Source organism: Vombatus ursinus, unplaced genomic scaffold (genome assembly GCF_900497805.2).
Source record: "Vombatus ursinus unplaced genomic scaffold, bare-nosed wombat genome assembly UNPS02012122.1, whole genome shotgun sequence".
Lineage (NCBI taxonomy): Eukaryota > Metazoa > Chordata > Mammalia > Diprotodontia > Vombatidae > Vombatus > Vombatus ursinus.
The window spans coordinates 331,724-355,328 of NW_020951900.1; the positions used below are offsets into that span (position 1 = coordinate 331,724).

Sequence of the window (23,605 nt, forward strand, 5' to 3'; positions counted from 1 at the left end):
TTCCAAAGAAAAGCTCAGGAAACGCCCATCTGTCCTGTCATTGGTGAGACCAGGGAGCGTTTGGTGCTTGTGCTGAATGGGGGACTTGTCTAGTTTGTTCGTTTTACTGTTTGGCTTATGATGAGGTGATACAGTGAGTGGTGGTAGAGGGGTGAAGGTGTGCGAAGTGATGGGTATAAAAAATGAAAGGTGATGTGTGTTAACTAGAAATACTTTGTTTTAGAAGCACTCCACAAGTATCAAACATTATTTTAAAAATGAAATTTACTGTACCTTGACAGAATCCTGCTTTTTAAAGACAGTTCACAATCATCTGTTTATGATGTCAGATTATCCCTGGGGTATGGTTAAAGTCAAAATTAGAAGAGAGGCTAAAGATAAGAAAGTCAATGCGTGTGACTTCTAGTACCTGTAGTTTGACCTGACTGAATAAGCTGTTGTTCTGAAAAAGGAGAAGTGAAGACACTGCCTTTAGGACCATTTAAAGGAAAGTTTAAACTCAGTGCCTAACAGTCTTAACAAGAGAGAGAAGGAGCCTTCACAACTGTTGTGACCAGCAAACAATGGACAAATGGGAGAGCCATGACAGTGAAAGATAGTATCATTTGAGGGCATAAGTTTTTTTTTTTTTCTTCAAGATTTTATGAAGTGAGGAGGATAGATCTTTGCTAGGAAAATCACCTTATAAGATGGTGAATAGAAGATGAGGAGCTGTGATCCTACAGGGAACATAGTGTGAGACTTGACTAAAGGAGATCTTTCCAAGAATCTTTGTAGATGATAGAGAATAATAAGTTGAAATGAAATGGTACCAAGCTGGCATTTCAGTGACAATTGCTTCTCGTAGATTGAGTGGAATTCCTTTATTTAGATACCACCTAATGCATTCAAGTGAAGAAGAGGCAAGTGACTGTTCAACAGATGAAGTTGGATGAGAGGAGAGCTGGGCTAGATGCCACACACAGTTCTAAAAGTGTTCAGGGATCGGTGTTTTCTGGATATTTCAAAGAGAAGATACCAATGAAATGGAAAGTATCATGGACCAAAAAATAAAGTGACTTTAAATCACCTCTTTTACTCTCTTTGTTTAGAGACACTTTGTTCTCTTTGGTTTATTGGATAGGTCACTGCTGGATTTGTAGTCATGAAGACCTACGTTGAGGGCCACCTCTGCTCTTTTTTGGCTTTGTGAACCTCTGAGCCTCAGTTTCTGCATCTGAAAAATGAAAACTGATGGCATACTTGTTGACTTGTTGGCCTGTCTTATATGATTATTAAGATAGTCAAATGAAGCAGTTTATGTAAAGTATTTTATAGACCTTTAAACACTATATAAATGAGCGATAATTCTTTGCATATCAAAGTTGTACCTGATGAAAACATGCAAAGGCAAGAGGTAGGCTTTTCATAGTCAAAGTAGGTGTATGTTATATACCTAAAATATATGTTACAGCCACAGAAATGACTATTCAGTGAGATGCATTAATTGATTTACAAACATGGGGTATGAATATCTTTGAAAAGACAGACATTGAAAATCTATAGGGAATTACAATTAGATAAAATTAAGAGCCATTCTCCAGGAGGTAAGTGGTCACGAGAAATACTGCTAACAACCACCTGACAAAAAGTTCATAAGGCTTGGCAATCCAAGAATTACAAATTAAAACTACTATGTGGTATTTTCTTATTCTGATTATGCTAACAAAAGGTAATAAAAATGGTAAAACTCAGTAGTGGAGGAGCTGTTGAAACAGGTTCACCACTGGTGGAGCTGTAAAATGCTTTCCTGTATAATAATTTGAAATTGTGCAAGAAAAGTTTAAAAAATTTAAAAAGTTAAGAAATTTGTTTATGCCTTTTGACCTAGATATAACACCAATAAGATTATATTCCAAGAAAATTGATGGCAAGAAAAGACCGATAATGTTTAAAAAAATGTAGCAGCATTGTTTATGACAAAAAAGGTAGAAGCAAATTGCATCCAGTGGTTAGGAAGTGACTGCACAAATAATGGTATGTGGTTACAGTGGAGTTGTTGTTCATTCTTTTGTTTTTGAAGAGGACCAGCGACATCATGGGGTGATGTTTTGGCTTTAGAGTGAATTAGGTTTTAGTAGGCTGAGTTGCACAAAGCCATCAGCCTTATTCTCTTTTCCTGAGTCATCAATGTCCAGTGGCAGGACAAAAGTCAAGAATATTGGTGATGGTTCAGAATGCAGTGGATGATCTTGGAGTTTTCAAAACCTGGTGAAGCTCCAAGTGCTCCATAGCACCTGTTTCAGCCACCTTCATGGCCATGGGAACTGATTGTTCTCATCTGTTCATTCTGCTAGGGAAAGCCTTCACATGCTTGAGGTAGACATCTCCCTAGCTCACTGGCAGGTTTGAGGCCTACAATATAGTGGAGTGTTATTATTGTACCGTAAGCATTGACAAATGGGAAGAATTTAGGGAACGGTTGGAAGATTTGCCTGAAGGGATGCTGATGAAGAAAGTAGAACCAAAAGAATAATATGCACGAGTTGATTTTATTCAGTCAGCTCTTCTGACCTCATTTGGGGTTTTCTTGGCAAAGATACTGTGGTGGTTGCCATTTTCTTTCCAGCTGATTTTAACAAAGAGGAACCTGAGGCAAATAGAGTTAAATGACTTTCTCAGGGTCACCTAACTTAGTGTCTGAGGCCAGATTTGAACTCTGGGAGATGAGTCTTCCTGACTTCAGGAAGGCCACCTAGTGGCCCTTGTATGCATAAGTATGACAGTGTAAAGCAAGTCAACTTAGAAATATGTGGTTAGTGTTATATTTTCAAAGTTAAGGGGCAGCTAGGTGGCCCAGTGGATAGAGCACTGGCCCTGAAGTCAGGAGGACCTGAGTTCAAATCCAGCCTCAGACCAAACACTTGACACTTACTAGCTGTGTGACCCTGGGCAAGTCACTTAACCCCAGTTGCCTTAAAAAAAAAAAAAGAACAAAGTTGAAGGACAAAATCTTTATCAACATTTAGGAGAGTGTACTTTGGCAGAAGGCCTGTTTTTTTGTGAAATGTCTTATAATCAAAACAAAATATCAGTTTTTTAAAAAAATCTGCTCATCAAAGGTATTTTCTAGTATATTAGAGGTTGTCCTATGCAAAATCCCACAGAGTGGGGATTCCCTAGCTGCATAAAAGTTCTGCAGGTGTTCTGTTTGTGAATAATTATTACATTAACTCCCAGATTACTACCTGGCCTCCCCAGTGCAATCGAAGATAACTCAAGAAAAATTGGCCTAAGCCATCCACCCAAGATAAATGAATAAAGAATCTATTACCCAGAATATATTGCATCCAGTTTATGGAGCCCATGGAGTTAAGTATAACAATGGGTCTATCTTAGGAGCCTAAAAGGACAATGAGCGGAGCTCACAGTGGAATAAAGGGAGACTGGGCTGCATCACAACAGGTAGATGTTTTGTGGAGATTAATGGCAAGACGTGGACACTGAGAAAAATACTTGGTGTCTAAAATACTAATGCCACCACCTAAAATTATCATAAATTTGGTTGCTTTTAACAGTAATAGTGATTAGCATTGGTTAGTAAGACACATCTCTACTAGACACATACTACTAAAAAACCACAGTGATGGAAGTGGTGATGAATTGCAAACTGTACTGGTAGATGGATTTTTTTGATACTAATTAGGTGGCAAATGCATTTAAATATTGGTGTAATCTAAAGTATACTTTAATTCTTTAAGCATGAATAAATTTTCGTTCCCCAAATATGGAGGAATATACATAAACAAAGACTTTTCTTTTTTTGCTAGGCAGTGGGGTTAGGTGACTTGTGTGAGTCGCCCAGCTAGTAAGTGTCAAGTGTCTGAGGCTGGATTTGAACTGCGGTCCTCCTGACTCCAGGGCCAGTGCTCTATCCACTGTGCCACTTAGCTGCCCTGGCAAGGACTTTTAAAAAATTAAAATAGTAATTTGTTCAAACTGGGCATTTTTAGATCTCTTTGTTTACTGATGTAAATGTGTTTTGCTAACCACAGCTACTCACTATTACTGTTAAGAGCAACTAAATTATGATAATTTTAGGTCTGTTGTCAAAATAGTTTGATTTCTAAACTGAGAAATTTTAAAAATTCATCCTGTGTGAAATAGCTTCTAGTGCTCTGTGATCTGAAATAGCAATAAATTATTTGTTTAGTATTTTAAGAAGCCTAGGGAGATAAAAACCTGATACCTTTAGTATTATTGCAGAAGCTTCCCTATCTTTATTGAAGAAGACAATTTATTTTAAGATACAATAGCATAGGGAGATTAAGAATAGTTATTGGTGTTTTCCAAACCAAGTGTTCATTTATTTGAAAAGAAAGCATTTTACCAAATAAGATTCTTTTCATTAGAATTAGAAATAAGAAAATCCTTATCTATCCCTTCATGCTATTTTGTATTTTTTTTTAAATTTTTTTTTAAATTTTTAGGCAATTGGGGTTAAGTGACTTGCCCAGGATCACACAGCTAGTAAATGTCAAGTGTTTGGTCTGAGGCTGGATTTGAACTCAGGTCTTCCTGACTTCAGGGCCAGTGCTGTATCCACTGCCCACCTAGCTGCCCCCTATCCTTTCATGTTAAAGGACATTTTCATGTGCTTCATTTGGTGATCCTAGAAGAGATTACTCCTACTACCAGTAAGTCTTTTGGGAGTTTTAAGATACAACTTTCCTACTTCCCTTCTTTGCCTCGTAAAGACAAGAGTTGGAAAGCTACCTCAACAGCCATCTGATAAAGATTCCCATCTACAACATACCCATCTAGTGATATTCTAGCTTGAAGACTTCCATTGAAGGTCCACCACCTTTCTAGTGACTTTACTCCATCCCATTTCAATAAACAGAATCAGGGAATGTTTATTAAAAAGCTCCACCATACTAGACACTGAAGATAGAAAAATCACTTAATCCTTGCTTTCTGGGAGCTAATATTCTGCTTGGGCACATGGAGTATAAGAAGGAAGTATTACAGTGTACGTAGAAGTACAATTTGACAGCATAGGGAGTGATGGAAGGAAGAAGAGATCTAGAACCCTCTAGGACTGTGGAAGGAGAAAACATTTAAAGCTGGTTGTAATCTCAAAAAGATAAATGGAAGAGGTGAAACCTGAGCAGAACTTCGGAGGGAGATTCTGAAATGCAGAAATGAAATGTCATCCATTTCAGGCATATGTTCTGTGAAAGCAGAAATAGGAGAGAGCTTGTCAAGTTTAGGAAGTACAAAGTAGTTCTGTTTGCTAGAAAATAGTGTGAAAGGAAAATCATATGAAATAAGGATGTAAGTTTGGGTTGGAACCAGATGTTCACATAACCAGATGTTAGAAGATGTTAGGGAAATCTGAAGCCTAGGGCAGGAAAATGAATTAATCACTTTCGTTGGTTAAGAGAGTGACTTCCTTTACACTTCCTTTTGATTGGACACCACCCTGAAGCTAATTTTCTAGGGATGTTGATAACCTACCTGAACTCATCCTCTTCATTAAGTTGCAAATTCTGACCTGGTCATCCCCTCCCCATCCCAGTGATTCTGAACCCTTAGCTCTCATTTTGCACATCCATTACTAATTGCCCACTGCCCATGGCCTTATTCCCATTCCTCTACACCTAGCCCTTTGAATGTCCTACTTTAAAGCTACCCCCTCTGGAATGCCTGCTCTGTAGACAATAAACTTGCTTTCATCTTAAATCTTTTACTTTTTCCCCTCTTCCTGTCTTCGGGTTCCCACCGAGACTCGACTCACTCACTTCACCTCTGACTCGATGGTTGAGGTGGTAGAGTTGCACTGCTCCTTGCTCCCCATTACCACTACAGGTGCTTTCTCTCCTTCCATTACTTAGTAACTTACCTTCCTTTATTTCTTTCTCTCTCTTTTTTTACATTCATTTAAAAATTTGAGTTCCAAATTCTCTACCTCCCCCCAGCCCCTTCTCCCAAAGTTTAAGAAGTGTTGGGTCTGAGTAGCTTTCATAGTTGACTGTGAAATTGTTACAACATTGCTGTTACTGTGTATGTACAATGATCTCCTTGTTTTGCTCACTTCACTTGGCATCGGTTCATATAAGCCTTCTCAGCTTTTTCTGAAATCGTTCTCATCATTTCTTATAGTACTATCATAATCTTAGACCACAGCTTATTTAGCCATTCCCCACGCGATGGGTGTCCTCTCAGTTTCCAATTCTTTGCCACCACAAAAATGTAAATGTTTTTGTACATGTAGGTCCTTTTCCTTTTTCTTTGATCTCTTTGGAATACAGATCTAGTAATGGTATTGGTGGGTGAGTGTAGTTTCAGATTGATTCTCCAGAATGGTTGGAGAGCAGGTCACAACTCCAATAAATTTCACTTGGTCCCTCTCTACTACCTGTTCAAAATTCTGGCAGCTGTTGTCCTCTGATCTCCAGGACATTCCTCTCAACACCTGTGCTCATACTAAGGGACTTCAGCGTACAATATCTGAACCTCTCAGATTTTTACCTTACTCATTTCACATGACCAACTTCTCTGCTTCACCTCAACTACACATAGAGATGGACATACTCTTGATCTTACCATCACTTATACAGTTCCATGCTTATGAATTCTGAATTTCTTTTAACTTATCATAATCTTGTCATTTCACTTCTTTCTCTGCCTTGCACCTCCAGACCCTGTTCTTTGTCCTCACTGCGATCTCTGTTGTCTTCACCTCTCAGTTCTTACCCAGGCCATCACCCGTGTACTGACTACACTTTCTTTCCTCACCCATCTTGACCAAACCAATTCAACTCTACAGTGTCATCTGCTCTCAAACCAGTCAACCAGATCTCAGCTGAGCTCTCAGTAAGGCAAGGTAATCCTTTTGTACCTCCCTAATTGACTCATATTCCACTTAGCACAGCTACTCATCCAAACTTTTTCATCTCTCCTCTAGCCTCCCATGGCTCCCTCTGCCTCCTCCTTCTCAGTTGAAAGCCTTGTGTCATATTTTACTGAAGAAATTGGAACCATTTGCTGAGAACTTCTTCCTCTCACCACTTTATCTCACCCCCCAGATGCCTTTTACCACTCTTTTCGTTTTCACCCTGGTCTCCCATGATGTGACCCTCCTCCTTACCAAGAAAAGCCCTTCTAAAGCCCCACAAGGAATTTTATTCTGTCTCATCTTCTCCACCAAATTCTGTGTTACCCTCACTCTTTCAGTTGTCTTCAGTCTCTCCCTCTATATTGCCTACATTAACATACTCATGTGCTCCCCATTTTCAGAAAACTTTCACTTAATCCATTTATCCCTGTTATCATTCAATTTTGTGGCTAAACTTCTTGAGAAGGCTATCCGCAAGAATGCCTCTAATTGTTCTTTCCAAAGTTACAGGTCATTTCTTAATTGCCAGATCTAATGTCCTTTTCTCAGTTTTTAGCCTTCTTTACTTTTTAGTAGCCTTTGACACTATTGTTCACTCTCTTTTCTTTTGATTTCTCTCTGACTCTACTCTGTCCTGGTTCTTCACCTACCTGTCTGCTCTCTCCTTTTGTCTCCTTTGCTAGAATTTTTTTCTAGGTCATTCCTCCTAATGGTGGGCATTCTTAAAGCTCTGTCCCACACCTTCTATTCTCCTTCTGTACTTGTTCATTTGATGATCTAATCAGTTCTCAAGGGTTAAGTTATTATTTCTATGCTGATGATTCCCAGATCATGCTGTGCTTATCTCTCTCTTAACTTGCAGATTTGGATTTCCACTGCTCAATAGACACTTAATCAGTAAGCATTTATTGATTCCCTCCTCTTGGGGATACAAAAAGAGGCAAAAGACAGTCCCTGTTCTCAAGGAGCTTACAGTTTAGCAAGGGAGACAACATGCAAACACACACACACACACACACATACACACACAGAGAAAGTAAGCCAGGAAATGATTGACAGAGAGAAGTCACTGGAATTAAGATGAGGTTGGAGAAGGCTTCTGGTAAGTGGAATTTTAGTTGAGATTTAAAGGAAGCCTGGGAGATCTGTAGTTGGAGTAGAGAAGGAACATATATCCCCCAGCATGAGGGACAGCCACAGAAAATGCCTGGATCCAAGATATGGAATATCTTGTTTGTGGAACAGCTAGGAGGCCAGTGTCACTGGATCCAAGAATATGTGGTGGGGAGTTAAAGTGTAAGGAGAGTGGAAAGGTGGGGGGCAGGGGGGAAGGTTATGAAGGGCTTTGATCGCTAAACAGCATTTTAAATTTGCTCCTAGAGGCACTAGAGAGCCATTGGAGTTTATTGAGCTAGGTAGGGTTTTTAGGAATATCACCTTGGTTGCTGAATGGATGAGTGACTAGAGTGGGGAGAGACTGGGGGAAGGCAGACCCGCCAGCAGGCTATAGCAGTTAGTCTAGGTGCAAGGTGATGAGGGGCGATGAGGGGCCTGCACCAGGGGAGTGGTAGTGTCAGAGGAGAGAAAGGGCTGTATTTGAGAGACATTAAAAAGGTGAAATTAATAGGCCTTGGCAAACATTAGATATTGGAGGCGGGCACAGTGAGAGTAAGTGAGGAGTACAAGATGACTCCTAGGTTGAAGCCTGAGGTACAGGGAAGATGGTATTGCCCTCTACAGTAATAGGGAAGGTAAGAGGAGGGGAGGGTTTAGGGGGAAAGATAATTAGTTCTGTTTTGGACATAGTGAGTTTGCAGTGTCTACTGGACATCCAGTTGGAGATGCCTGAAAGGCAGTTGGAGATGCAAGACTGGAGGTCAGCAGAAATCTTAACGTATTCTGAGCGAGCATAAAATCCACAGGATAACTTTAAATAAAAATTAGATAATATACTTTGGAATCTACATAACCAAGCACATAAACTGCAGTGCATCACAGTAGCAGACAAACTTGTGAGGATTACTGTCAATACCTCTTTCTGCAACATTGAGGAATTTCCTCTTTGTGTGTGTGTGTGTGTGTGTGTGTCCTGTTGTATGTGACCCTCTGATACATGGAGGGGTAAAAGGGAATGGGGCACCAATGTAAAATTGAGTAAAACTTCATTTTTTATGTCAAAAATAATATAGAGTTTTAATGACAGGGAAATACAATTACAGAATAAACATTTAAGTACCTGCTATGTGCCAGGCACTGTGCTAAGAGCTTTACAAATATCTCTTTTTTTGTAGTTTAATACATTTATGCTGCTGTCAGGGTTATTAATAATAATTTTATTATTTTGTTCTAATATTCATTTTGCTGTAATTAAAATGAGCCCAAAATGATTCAAGAAATGTCATTTCAAAAATACTACTGCAATAATAACTTAAAATAACTTAAGTGTAACTATAAATATAAAAATGTAAATTTAAATTTAAAATAATTTAAATTAACTAGTATAAAAGAATGCCAGCTGTTATTATTTATCCCAAAATAGAAGTCAGCCTTTGTTAGAGGGCATGAATATAGTGGTTCTTTTTAGTTTTATTTACATAATTTCATAGCCATATTCTAGGCTACTCTTCTATGCAGCCTACCTTATTTAGCGAATATTTATAAGATAGTTCTTTGCTTTCCAGGGAAATGCCATGTGGGGATTGTGTTCCCTTACCAACATGTTATTTCTAGCTATTGGCCAGTTAGGAACCAAAAATAGAAGAGGGGGGAAAACCAAAACATGATCTCAATCTGGGCAGGAAAAAAAAACCAAACCAAATCTGAATTTGGTTAAAAGTGGAACCCAATCTTTTGTGTATCTTCTTCACTGAGTCAGTAATTCCCCTTCCCTCCCCCACTTTTTTACTTTCAAAGATAGTGGAGACGGTAGAAACCACTGCAGATGGATGATGGAATTGGCCTTAAGTCTGGGGTTTTCTATCCTTGTGTCCTGCTGTTCTCTTTATAAAATAATATTGACCTATAGCCTTTTAACAGGGTTGGTCACAATTTGTTCCAGGTGGCTCACAGATTCCGGAGAGCTCTGAAGTACTGGTTCTTGTTTGTTCTCTTACATGGCAAACGATAAACACATGTAGCCGGTGCTTTTTGTTCCCTCGTCTACCCTTTTGCTTATCTGAAAAGATGGCTTATCTGCCATCTTCTTTGGATGATAATTTTACTTTAAGGCATAGGTAGGAGTATCTGAGGGCCCTTTTCCTTACCTTGGTGATCTCATCAGCTCCCTGAGTTAACCTTCTCTTACTCCTTACATCTGATTGCATTGAGACCTGATTGCCTCCTGATGACGTAGCATCCCGGGCCACTCTTTCAGGCACTGGTTACACATTCACTCAGACCCTCTTCTCCCAACCCACTGGTCGTAATTGGATAGCCTTTCCTCCTCGGAGGTTCGTTCAATCTGTATTTATCACCTAATTAAGATTTTGGCAGTTGTTATCTATTGACCTCATGAGTACTCCTTCCATCCTCAGTGAGTTCTGTGCTAGGTTCATTATCTTCCTCTCAGTAATGTCTGAAGTGACATCAATATCAGGAACACTTTGGTGTTCTGTTAATGGTTATACCTTGTATATCAGCCATTAAAGACATTTTGCCTACCAGGATGTGTGTCTATATGCTTCTTTCTAAAAGAACTCCTTTGTGGCAAAGAGCCACACTGGCTTTCCTGCTGGTTTTTTTTTTTTTTTTTTTTTTTGGTTAGGCAATGGGGTTAAATGACTTGCCCAGGGTCACACAGCTAGTAAGCGTTGTGTGTCTGAGGCCGGATTTGAACTCAGGTCCTTCTGACTCCAAGGCCAGTTCTCTATCTACTGCACCACCTAGCTGCCCCTCCTGCTGTTCTTGTACATCAGGCTCTGTTTCCCAGGTCTGAACCTTCTCCCTAGCTGTTCCTGTGACAGGAATCCTCTCCTTCATCTCTACCTTCTGGCTTTCTTGGATTCCATCCAGATTCAGTCCTCAACCTACCTTCTGTCATTGGCCTTTCCCAATCCCCATCTCCCTACCTCTTCTTTACTCTCTTGCCCCCCTCTCCTTTTTCTTTTTTAATAATTTTTTTTATTTTAAACTTAAATATAAAATGAGAAAAGAAAAAAACATTGCCATGTACACAGCAGACCATAAGAGAAGATTCAGTATAAAACAATAAATTTCCATTTCAAGAAAATCTGTGTAATAAATACTACATGTTGTTTTCAAAGTTGTCCAGCTTTTCTTTGCTTACTTGTTGGTTTTATTTTTTTTTCTGCTATGCCCTTTTTGCTTTATTTTTTTCCCTTCCCTCTTTCCCACCCTAAAGAAGGTTACATTTAAGTGTGGACATATATACATGTGTATGTTATTTAGTTCTTAAAGTAAAGGGACCTACCTATGCCTTAAAGTAAAATTATCATCAGTTATTTAGATCTGAGTTTATTTGTATAAAAAGTGTTTTATGTTCATATAGTTCCTGTGTCTGTTTGGCAAGTATATGTTCAGGTATTTTATTCTGTCTAGGGATTTTAAATGATCTAAAACAATATTGACTAATATTGCTGACACAGTGTAGTTTCTCTATTTTTCACCTTTTTTTTTTTTTTTTTTTTTGGCAAGGCAATTGGGGTTAAGTGACTTGCCCGGAGTTACACAGCTACTGAGTGTTATGTGTCTGAGGCTGGATTTGAACTCAGGTCCTCCTGATTCCAGGGCTGGTGCTTTATCCACTACACTACCTAGCTGCCCCTGTTTTTCACTTTCGATTAAATGTCTTAACTTTAACTTTATCTGAGATCATATATACATAGATTACTATAAACATACACATATATACATATGTACCCTCATACAAAAAATGTAAGACCATGCTATGCTTGTTTCCACCTGTCATCTGTTTCTCTGAAGGTGGATAGCATCTTCTTTCATAGGTGCAGATCTTTCCATGTTTCTCTAAATCAACCAGCTCATCATTTTACTACACCATAGCAGTATTCCATCCCAGTCACATCCTATCTGAGAAATTGTCTCTGAAAGTTTTTTTCTCCCACTTTCTGTATTTCTTCTATTCTTGGCTACATAGGTTTTATTTATACAAGAAAATTTTAATTTAAAATAATCAAAATTATCCTTTTTACACTTCAGCAATACTGTCCTTTATTTACATTTTTTTTTTACATTTTTTCCTGGTTTCTTTGAAGTTCTTGACCTTTTGCCCTTACAAATGAACTTTGTCATTTTTTCTAACTCATTAAAATAATTTTTTAGTAATTTAATTGAAATGATATTGAATAAATAGTTAGGTAAAATTGTCATTTAAAAATTATCTTGTTTTTTGAACAATATTACTTCAGTTATTTAGATCTGAGTTTATTTGTATAAAAAGTGTTTTGTATTCATGTAGTTCTTGTGTCTGTTTTGGCAGGTATATGCTCAGGTATTTTATACTTTGTAGGTATTTTAAATGATTTAAACAGTATTGACTAATATTGCTGATACGTAGTGTAGTTTCTCTATTTTTCACTTTTGATTAAATGTTTTAACTTTAATTTTGTCCAGGATCATGATTACTATCCTTATTTGTTTTACATAATAAATTCTTTTCCTCCCCTTTATTTTATCTTTGTGCGTATCTCTCATTTTTGTTTCCTGAAAGCAATATATTGATGAATTCAGATTTTTAATCTGCTAATCATTTTTGTTTTATGGCAAATTCATCCCATCACATTCTAAGTGACAATTACTTGTACATTTTCCTCCTTCCTGTTTTTCCTCATCATGCTTCTTACCCTATTTACCTCATTTCTTTAACCAATTCCCGATAAGAGTAAGATTCCATCACTACCTGCCCTCTTCCTTACTAGCTTCTTCAGTATCAGTTTTTCCTTTTATGTCTCATTTGTATGAGATAATTACTCCTTTTTATCTCTCTTTAACACAGTTTTTTTAAAGAATCAACCCATAATGTTCAGCTCAGCCCAGCTCTTTCTTTCAAACTACCCAAATAATGATGACAATCATAAGAGTACTGCTAATGTTTTCATACATACGAAGTAGCAAATTTGACCTTATTGAGTTCCTTATAGTTGGTCTTTAATTTAATGTTTACCTTGTATTTCTCCTGGATGCTATATGTCAAATTTTCCCTTAAGTTCTGGAGTTTTTGTGACAAAACCCTGAAAGTCTTTGCGTTTGCTAAATATTCATTATTTTCATTCAGGGTTATATTTAACTTTGCTGGGTAAGTTACCCTTGGTCATAGCCCAGCTGTTTTACTCTAGAGAATATAGTATTCTAAGACCTTACAGTCCTTCAGTGTAGTAGCTGCTAGGTCTGGTATAGTCCTTATTGTAGCTCCACAATATTTAAATTGTTTACTTCTTGTTGCTCTCAATATTTTCTCCTTAATCTGGGAGCTTTGAAACTTGGCTATGATAATCCGTTAGTTTTCCTCCTGGGATCTCTTTCTTGTGGTGACCGGTGGATTTTTTCCTATTTCTGCTTTGTCTTCTCATTCTATAACTTCAGGGCAGTTTTCCTTGATGATTTCTTATAATATTGTGTCCAGATTCTTTTTTCAAATTGTATTTTTCAGGTAATCCTTCTATTCTTAAAATTATTTCTCTTCAGTCTGTTCTGCAGATCAATTCTTTTTCTGATGAGGTTTCACTTTCCCTTCTGTCTTTAAAAAAATACCTCCCATTTCACTGTGTTCTTTTGCACATCCGTATTTGTGTGTATTGTTGCCCCCATTAGAACGTGAGCTCCTTGAGAGTGAGAACTGTTTTTACCGTTGTGTCTCCATTGCTTAGCATAGGGCCTGGCACATGCAAGTGCTCAGTAATTGTTTTCTTGACTGCTGAGTTTGTAGAGATGACTCTTGGATCTGTGCCTGCTGCCCCAAAAGTCTTCGTTCACAGCTTCTATAAGTTTTGGGGTAGTATACACACTCAGCCTTCATTTTCCTACTGAGCTATTACCAGCTGCCTGTGGGGCACATCACACTAGAGAGACATCACACTCAGCGTGGGTCCAGCAGAACTTACTATCCTTTCCCCTAACTCTCCCTGTTTCTTAATTATAAGTATCTTAGATCTAGAGCTAAAAGGGACCATCTAGTACAGCCTTTTCTTTTTATTGATGAATAAACTTAGTCCCAAAGAGATTAAGTGACTTGCCCAAGGTCCCACAGGCAGCAGCTCTGATGGGAGCTCAGGCCATGGATCTTTGTGTTCTGTGTTCTTTGTTCTTTCAACTGACCTAGCTGTAAGTTTCTCATTTTGTGGAGGGTGCTTTCCAGTCACCTGGCTTTGTCACATCGGAGACAAGACATTTGCCACATTTACCCTTCCCACTTCCTCATAACTAATCCATTGCCAAGTCTTGTCCATTCACTTCTATTTTATTGTTGCTTCTTCCTCTGCATCATCACCATCCTTGTTCTGGAACTTATCCCCTCTCAGGTGAACTGTTCCAAGTCTCTTACCTCTTCAGTTTATTCTCCACACAATTGCATGTCTGACTAGGAGATCCTCTGCTCAGGAAGCTCCAGCTACTCCCTCTTGCTTCTAGAACCTGATCCATTCTCCTGTGTTTGGCATTGAAAGCTATTCTTGCTTCCTGCTGCCTGTTTTAAACTTTCTATAATTGGCTTAAACAGATTGTGTTTTTCTCCCATAGTTGTTCTTTTGTGTCTGTTTTTCTCCTTTCAGGAAGTATTTCCCTACTCACGTCTTCTGTGAACCTGTAGTTTCTTTCACAGCTGAGCTCATGTGCCCCTTCTTACCTGAAGCTTCTCCTGATGATCTCATGACTACTTAAGAGTACTCTTCTTTCAGGAAATTGCATAATATTTCCTTTCTTGGGCAGATGTTGTTTCCTGTTCTCTTCCTCACCAATAGAAAGGAAGTTCCTTTGAGGGCAAAGGCTCTTGTTTGTGTCTTTCTATCCCCAGGACCTTTCACAGTCCCTGGAACCTGGTGGCCGCTTAGTAAATACTTGGTCAAGGAAGGAAACTCAAAGGGAGAATAAGTTGGTCCACTGTGCTATACTAACTACATTACTGTTTTTCCCAAAGAAGATGACCTAAATTGGCAGCCGAATTATTCTTGGAGTGGAAGCTGTGACTTTGGTTTTCGTGTACTAGGTCTTGGAATTACAGACGTATGTTATCAAATGCCTATTACCTTACTTCTAAATAGTTTTCATTCTCTACTTTTCAAGGGAGTAACTTTGCTTAATTTAGATTTTGAGCAGCATGACCACTGTTATTTCTAAGTGACTAAGCTTTGCTCATAGCTCTTTCAGTTTTTTGAGTCTAGAACAAAGTCTCACAGACATGATTTTACTTTTTCTTGAATTTTGGATAATCATTATAATGTCTAGAATTTATTTAGTGTTTTAAGGATTGCAAAGAGCTTTACTTAATATTATATCATTGCTCCTCTCAATTTTGTGAGATAGGTGCTATTCTTATTTTCATTTTACAGAAGAGGTAGCAAGATGCACTGGAAAGAGCTCTGGATTTGCAGCCAGGGTTTGAATCTTGAATCTTCACGGTGATAGGAGGTAACCTTCAGGTACAGAGGATCTATGATGGCTAATGACAAGTGATGTATTAAGTGTCAGATATACCTAACATTCAGTTGTATATAATCCTTTTTTTTTAAAACAACATTTATACAAAGTGTCACAGAAGTCTTTAAGTTAAAGCTTAAAACTGCACTAATACTTCTGGGACATGCTGTCTATACACTAACCTTTGTAAGGAAGAAATCTCTTCAGATGTAACTTTGATATTTTCTATCATTATCTCATAAAAACTACTGGAACAACTGATCAGTGTTGACATTCAGTTCATTAAAAAGTTTGCCAGATAGAATAGTAACATAAATGGAAGATGAGTTTAAATTAGAAAACAGCCCTGCTACTGCAGTGAGAGGCAGTATAAAGTCTGTTTCTTTGGTACATTTGTTATGGTCCATGGTGATTTCACGTTGGCATGTAAAATGCCCATGCCCAGGGGATATATTTTTCAAACAACTCTACAGTTTGCTGTGTAAGAAAGGAAGGGAAGGAGGGAACAAACGTTTATTAAGTGTGTACTCTGTACTGTACTGTAGGTACTGTTATAATCCCAGTTTTACAGTTGATGAAACTGTGGCAAAAGTAACTTGCCCAGGACCACACAGAGAGTAAGACTCTGAGGCTGGATTTGAAATAAAATCTTTCTGACTCCAGACACAGTGTTATCTATCCACTGTACCACATATCTATGATTATAATATCTCGATCATGTAATTACACCGCTGATGCATTAAGATTATAGGGTATCTGGAAAGGAGTATGCAAATAAGAATGAGCACATGCCTCTTACCATTGGGAATCATATTTGTGCAAGAAGGTCGAACCTTATTGGTGGTTTGGAAACAATTTGATGACAAGTTGAGAAACTGCAAGAATAGGCTATGCTTTAGAGTTGGATGTAATAGCGCATAAAGATGGTGAAAATTATTGTGAGTGTGATCATTTCAGAAACAAACTTAGAATGCTCCAAATGTGCTTGTTACCAGAAAAGAAAAGATGGAAACCCTTTCATCCATTGTGAGGACGTGTCAAGCACTAAATAGGAGCCACTGGCTTCTATGGCTTACTTGACTCACTGAATTTACAGTTGGTTAAAACCTCAGAACGTTTTCAGCTGAATTGTTGTATTGTCTCAAACTTGAAAAGTAAATTTTGGAGGAACTAAATATAAAATTTACATTTATTTGTATTAAAGTTAATTTCTCAATATAAATAACTTTTAGATTTTTCAAGTTTTTTTTTTAATTCCTGATTTGGCAGTTTCCTATATTATATATCTTTTCTGTCTTCGCTTACTTTGCAATGTGATAAGCATTCCATCAATATTAACTTTATCAAAGTCATTGAAGTGACCTCCAACAACTTTTTTTTTGTCTTTTGGTTAGTTATTTTTCCCCCGTTAGAATTGTCATTATTGAAGTAGTTCAGTCCTTGCAATAGTATTTCAACTTTTGGTTATTGGGCAAAAGTTGTCCATTTGGAATACCTGTTATTAAATTAATGTTCCTAGATGGTCTAAAAATTGTGAGTATTACAACCTCTGTATACTTTACTGTCCTTGTAAAAAGCCTAATAGTGCCACATGAGCTGAGGGCCATTTTATAACTTAACTTTCTTCTCTGGGTTTATGTGGTCAAATAATTCTTGAGGTCTTTATGAACTGTCCCCTTTAAGCTCACTCATTCTCTCTCTTGGATTTTATTTGAAGTCTTCTGGCATGATGAAACCTGCTAAAACTTGTACTCCAGTTTTGGGGACCCAAGGCCACTTCTATGCCATCATCAGGTGTTAGAATAGGACTTTGTGGGGGATTATAAATAAATATATTCATGGTAGCCTATTGAATTTATTCTATTTTCAGTAGTTTTCTGTTGAAACTTTTTAGGATTCCCCTTAGGAACCTTTGACTAAAGAATGACTTGAATTTAGTGTTTTAGTCCTTTTGCCTGAAGAATTGCTAGTAGGTTGAATTAGCTCTTTACCAAAGGTAAAAGGACCCCTATCAATCCATGTAAGTTTTTTTCAATGGGGTCATTTCATTGTCTATGGTGGGTCACTCAAAATTAAAGAATAAATAACTTTTTCAGTTTTTTTAAGAAAGATTATTGCAAATCTTTGAAATGCATGAATGCATTCTGAATGTAGTCAACAACCTGGTCTCTGTTCTCTAAATAACACGCAGTCCCAAGCTACCGTGTATAACATCCAAACATTCTAAAATTTCATTTGTAATTTTATTAGGAGTTCAGTTTTCCTAATGAAATAATGTTGTAAATGGCAATTAGCTATGTAGGCTGGCCCACAACATTTAGTTGAGCATGTAATTAGTTAAAATACTATATATGTGCAATGAAAAGGTATAGAAAACAATATTGTTATAATGTTAGCATTAAGCAAAACAAATGAAATTGAATTTGTTTTAAATTTATCTTTAAGGCTGTTATGTGACAAAAATCAGCTTTGTTTACCAATGATGATGGTGTAGGGCACAAAAAAGGGAGAGAAAGAAATTATCTTGAAGTCACAGGGCAAAGATTGTAAAAGTGGTGAGAATGTATTGAAAAGGATAGATTGGTGAGGAAGTGATTTTCTGAGATCAAATTTATGAGGCCTGAAATTTGTAAAATATAGAGAAAAGGAGGTGGCAAGGAAACGTCATCTTCTGAAGGGGAAGAGATGGTGGCTAATTTTTTCCTCCTGCCAGCCACAGAGTGGAACCCTTGGCTCAGAATACCAGGATTGTTGCCCCTTGGATTCTGGGGTATAGATATGGGGAGGGGAGGAGAAGGGAGAGTCCCTGTGGAGCCTTATATGTCCCTATGGGATGTTTGTGAGTTGGGTGTTTGACCGCAGAGGCTTCTTGTAGTTTGAGAGAGACAGACAGACAGACACACACACACACACACACACACACACACACACGCTTACTGGGACTGAAGAATTAAGTCTTTCTTGACTCTGTCTGATTATTTTAATTTTTTTTTCTCTTTCCGTATCTGTAGTTCCTTCAGAAACAGGTAACTTTTTTTTTTTTTTTAGCAGTCTGTTTTGTTACTGCATCTTGCTGTTATAAATGCTTGTTTCTCACTCCACTGTGTAATAGAAATTACTTGGCTTGTGTATTATGGCACTATAAAAACCTGCATGCAAATTTCCACTGTCCTGTTGAGAATACTTCACTGCCAACTGATTTCCTTGCTATTCAGTTATAGTATCTCAAATGTAATAACAGAATGATACATATTGCCACACTGCACAGTATTAGAGTACTTGTTCAAAGGTATTTATGAATTATCTGGATGACAGTACAGAATGAGGTATGTAAGACTTGGTCAGCCTCTACCACCTAAATAAGGGATAGGATGAAGTAATATGATTAATGTTAAAATTCTGTGGTTGGAATGCTGGAATCTTAACCAGGTCATAGCATTAATTGCCAGGTGGCCCAATAGCCCTGCAAATAAAGGTTTTCTCCAGAGTCCAACAAATAATAATAGTTTCATCTTGCTTCAGTTTTCTACCTTTATGTATTGTTTTTCCTAAAGCTCATCTTTAAAGTGAAACTTTAATTCTGGTCAAAACACTTAATGATATGAAAACTAATTTCACTTTGTACTTGTATGTATGTATTGAACTTTCTCCTTCCATTATTGTCTGTTTCTTGAACATGTAATGAAGTTAATACATAACTGTTGACACTTGAGTATTTATTTTAACAGGATAGTATCACAAAACCCCAGATTAATGACAAAAAAGACTAACTAAGCAAAATAAAATAAGTTGGCAGGATGTGTCTCTTAATTAGAAATCAAATCATGGTCTGCCAAATCACTGTAGGGTTGAAAAATTGTTGCTAAGTGGACTTTATATAGATGATTTTTCATGTTGGTTCCAGTTGGGCAGTCTCCCTTTAATTTTTTTTTTCAATGAGAATTATGCCCACGTAAGCAATTTAAAGCTCTTTTTCTTTTACATATCAAACTTAGGATTTGAAGACAGCTTGTTGTGGTCTTGACCCTTTCCCAAACACAAAGGAGTTATTTTATAGAATTCAGGGTACCTTTATTTCTGCACATGTGCACTCTCTAAAAGACAGAAAAGGACTGCTCAATTTAAAAAATATATATTTTTTCACTTGCTATTTGCAACTCTTTTCACATGACTTTTAGTTTCCTGGATCCAAAAGCATAATATCTTTGATATTGAATACTTAATCTATAATGCCTTAGTTTTTTTTTTTTTTCATTTGTAAGTTTTTAACAACTGGTATAAATAGTACATTAATGTGAATTTGAAGATACTAATTGATCATCTAATTACTAAATCTAGTTTTAGTATGTCTAGATGGAGATTTATTTGATTTCCCTTTTATTTTTTATTTGAGAATTTGGGTAGGAATTTAAATTCCTTTTGAGGAGAAGATTACACAAAACTTCACATTCTAAAAGCACACATGATGAATTTCATTATTTAAAGGATACTCAAAAAGAAATATTAATGTCATGTTACGTCAAATCATCTAAAAACAAGCAGCTTTGAGTAAATACTTACTGTGTGAAATACACTACTGCTATGCTAGACACTAGAAGTTTTGAATCTAAATACTTTTTATGAGGTGTGCTTGATTTGGAGCTGAAAGGAAGAGTAGAAGTCACAAAGTCCAACCTCCACTTTACACGTGAGGAAACAGAAGCATAAAAAGGTTACAGGACTTACCTGGGGTCACATAGCTTGTCTAAGGCCGGATCTGGGCCCAGAGCACCCTGTCTCCAGCTCAGACCTGCAGTGCCTTGTGACGAGATAAGCCCTGTAGCGCACTTTTGATCTTATGAACCCAGTTCTCAAAGGCAAATAGATAACTTATCTAAGGAGGCAGTCTTGATTGACTTAATTACTGGCTTTTTACCTGATTCAAATTCCCTCTTTATTAGAAACTCTCCTTTGAATTCTTTTAGGTGCTGGGATTTGAACGTTAGGGAGGGGTTGAGAGGGAAAAGCTCTTCACATTGTAGGTGATTATCGTCCTTACCACCCACATACAGCTTTTTGTAATTTTGAAGTGAGTTTGAGTGAGAGCAGCTGGTGTAGATGCTGTGGCCCTATCGTTTCCATGTTTTTTTGGCCAGGGCTCTCGAAGTACAGCTGCTAGGGGGTGGTTTGTTCCTAGGAGGTCCAAAGTAGCTGTACTTTCTCTTTTGTTTCCTTATTTGGAAGAGGGTGTCTAGGTTCAATTATAATATTGTTCTCTATGACATGTGCTGGCACATTCCAGGAGTGGAGATAGCAGCGTCTGGCAAATTTGTTACACCCACACTTGGACTAACTGGGCCAGTGTTGTGAGCCAACATTCTCCACCAGAGGGCAGACCTTGATTGAATTGCAAACTCGGTGTTTTGTCATAGGATCATAGCTGTGTAGAGCTAGAAAAGGACTCAGAGGTCATCTCATTCCTTCATTTGTAGATGGCAAATGTAGAAAAGATTTGCCTAAGGTCACATAACTGGTAGATTTGAACCCCGAACTCTAATTCCTGCATGCTTAATGCCTGCTTGATTTCTGCATTCCAGCTAGGAAGATATTTTTTTAAGGGACTAATCACTTAGACATTGCTGCCCTCTAGTTCCTATAAACTCTTGTTGCTGCATGACAGGAGATTGAGGTATTGACAGACTTCCAAAGATTCACTGAGGCAGGACACCCAGTAGTAGATTGAGAACAATTGACTGTCAAATTCTTAATAAAGTGACTCCAGGCTCATCACTACTTTTGTAGAATCACATCATGACCAACTTTAAGAGTTCAAAGGGATTTCAGAAGCTAGCTAGTCCAACCCACACGTGAAAGGAGTCTCCATTAATATACCCAACGTGTAGTTATTCAACCATTGTTTGAGGCTCACTCACTAAGAGAGAGTGGTTCTTTTTCCTTATTGGAATTTATGATTGTTACAGTGGTTTTCTTCACACAGAGTAGTGACAGATTTTGTTCTGTTCTATTTAAGATATTTTATTTGCCCCATTGACCAAAGTAGCATATGGATCTTCTGGATTTGGAGAATAAAGTCTGTGTTTTTGGCCATAGATAATATAAATGTATACTTGATGGATTTGTGAAGCAAGATTCCTTTGTTGTAGATAGTATCTTTTTGTCACTTCAAAAATCTAAAATAATTTATTTTAATGTTAACTGTAGCAGCAAAAAATATAATATCACTTGTCCTCAAATTGTATTGGTTTGAAATTATCTCTAATAGCCATCCAGAATGATGTGCAATTTTCATTGAGCCATATCTGAATTGATTGAATTTTAAGACATCCTTATTGTGAATATTGTGTTGGCAAATCTAAAGTTGATTTTCAGACTTTATAACAGTGCACTTATTTAGTTGTCTTGTAACTTGTAAATATTCTTTGCAATTAATTACCTGATTTAGTGACCTTTCAGTTAAAACCTTTTACAGATGCTTTTACTGATTCGGCTATCAGTGCTAAAGTAAATGGTGAACACAAAGAGAAGGACCTTGAACCATGGGATGGAGGTGAAACTGCCACCACTGAAGAGTTTGAGGCTTTAGAGACTGATGTTGTAAGTAACATTTGCAGTTCAGTTCATTAATTGTGTGGTTATCTATGGTAGGCACTTGGCTAAGTGTTACAATGCTAGATTTAAGAAATTGGGTCATTGTACATGTGATTATCTTGTGCAGTCCTAGTTTTTTAGGAGAATTAATTGTAATGAATTTCTTTAAAGTTAGTTATATAAATTAAAAACATTTCTTAATGCAAAAAGTTGCTAATACAAGAATTCTGTTCAATTTTTTTATAATCTCATAGGAATAAGATTAATTCCTAGTGAATTACGTTTGTGATTCAAAATTACAAATAGCTTCTTAATTCAGATTAGTAGGTGAAGAAGATAAATGCAATACACTTAGTCAGCCTGAGTTATACCTGGTTTCACTATCTGAAAAAAAAAAGAGTTTTAGAGTCAGTGATATTTCCTATGAATGTCTGTTTCCTTTATGACAATAATAGCTTGCATTTAAGAAGCTGAATATCTCTGATGTTGAGAAGGAAATGAGCATATTATTCTTGTTCTTTGTGTGTGGTCTTTGTTTTTTCTGGCTAAAACATTGATCACACAATGATTACCCTCTTTGGGTGGGGGGTGAGGGGACCCTCTCCTTAGCTGGACTGATTGTCAGATGCCATTTTTGCTAGGCCTGGTTTTGTAGCCCATCCAACTGTATAAAGACTGCCAGAGCTTACAGGGTCACTTCCATGCATCTCAAGGGCTATAGGAGTACCCTGGAAGGGTCTGATTTCAATGGTGCCCTCCCTGCATCCCTGAGGACATTTTTTTAGGAGTTGCTGTGACTAAAAAAATTCTACATGTGGTAGTTAGTCCCTGTGTTTAACCCACCTCTCCACTTGGGCCAGTGCTTGGATAATGCACATGTTCTGTTACTAGACTAGTGTTCTGATCTTGTTTAGCTTCAAAGGATCTGGACAAACCCGGCCATAGTCACCTCCATGTAACACTTAATATTGAAATGAGAGGTTAGCTTTTTACCTCCTATTTTTTAGCTTTTAAGTGATCTTAGCCTGTCAATACCACGTGCTTAGTAAAGGTACACCAGAACTATATAGTCATCTGTTACCATTTTATATATCAGATTTATTTCTGATATGTGAGGGACTGTCTGATGTTGGCTACTGCCAAGTGGGAGTTGTGGCAAGATGGCGTAGGAACTGGGTATTAGGAAGTAACCGGAGCTCACACTCCCGAGGCAGGGGCTGTGCTAGGCGGAGTTGTGGTGAACTGGGATGGGCTGGATACGGAGAAGTAACCGGAGCTCACGCTTCTGAGGCAGTGGGCAGTGCTATTGGAGCTGTGATAGCTGGGGAAGGAACAGAATACAAGGAAGTAGCCGGAGCACGTGCTCCTGAGGCAGGGGGCTGTGCCACGTTGGAGTGGGACGGCAGAGGACGAGTTCCCTTTGCTTAGTCCCCTCCCTAAATGCAACGTCAACTCCAGACGCCTCCTTCCTGTGTCCTTCCTGACTTCCTGGGTCACGTACCTTCCCTTTGTGTAGCACTGACCCCA

General features: G+C 37.8%; 1 protein-coding gene across 6 annotated transcripts in view; it reads left to right on the forward strand.

Annotated features, from left to right (window-relative positions):
- Positions 1 to 23,605, forward strand: part of ATXN2 (ataxin 2) — a 114,188-nt gene that overhangs the window by 36,962 nt on the left and 53,621 nt on the right. For all 6 annotated transcript variants that reach the window (XM_027857375.1, XM_027857373.1, XM_027857372.1 and 3 more), the window contains exon 6: positions 21,960 to 22,084. In XM_027857375.1, the coding sequence (XP_027713176.1) occupies positions 21,960 to 22,084 (125 nt within the window). The remainder of the gene's footprint in view (positions 1 to 21,959; positions 22,085 to 23,605) is intronic.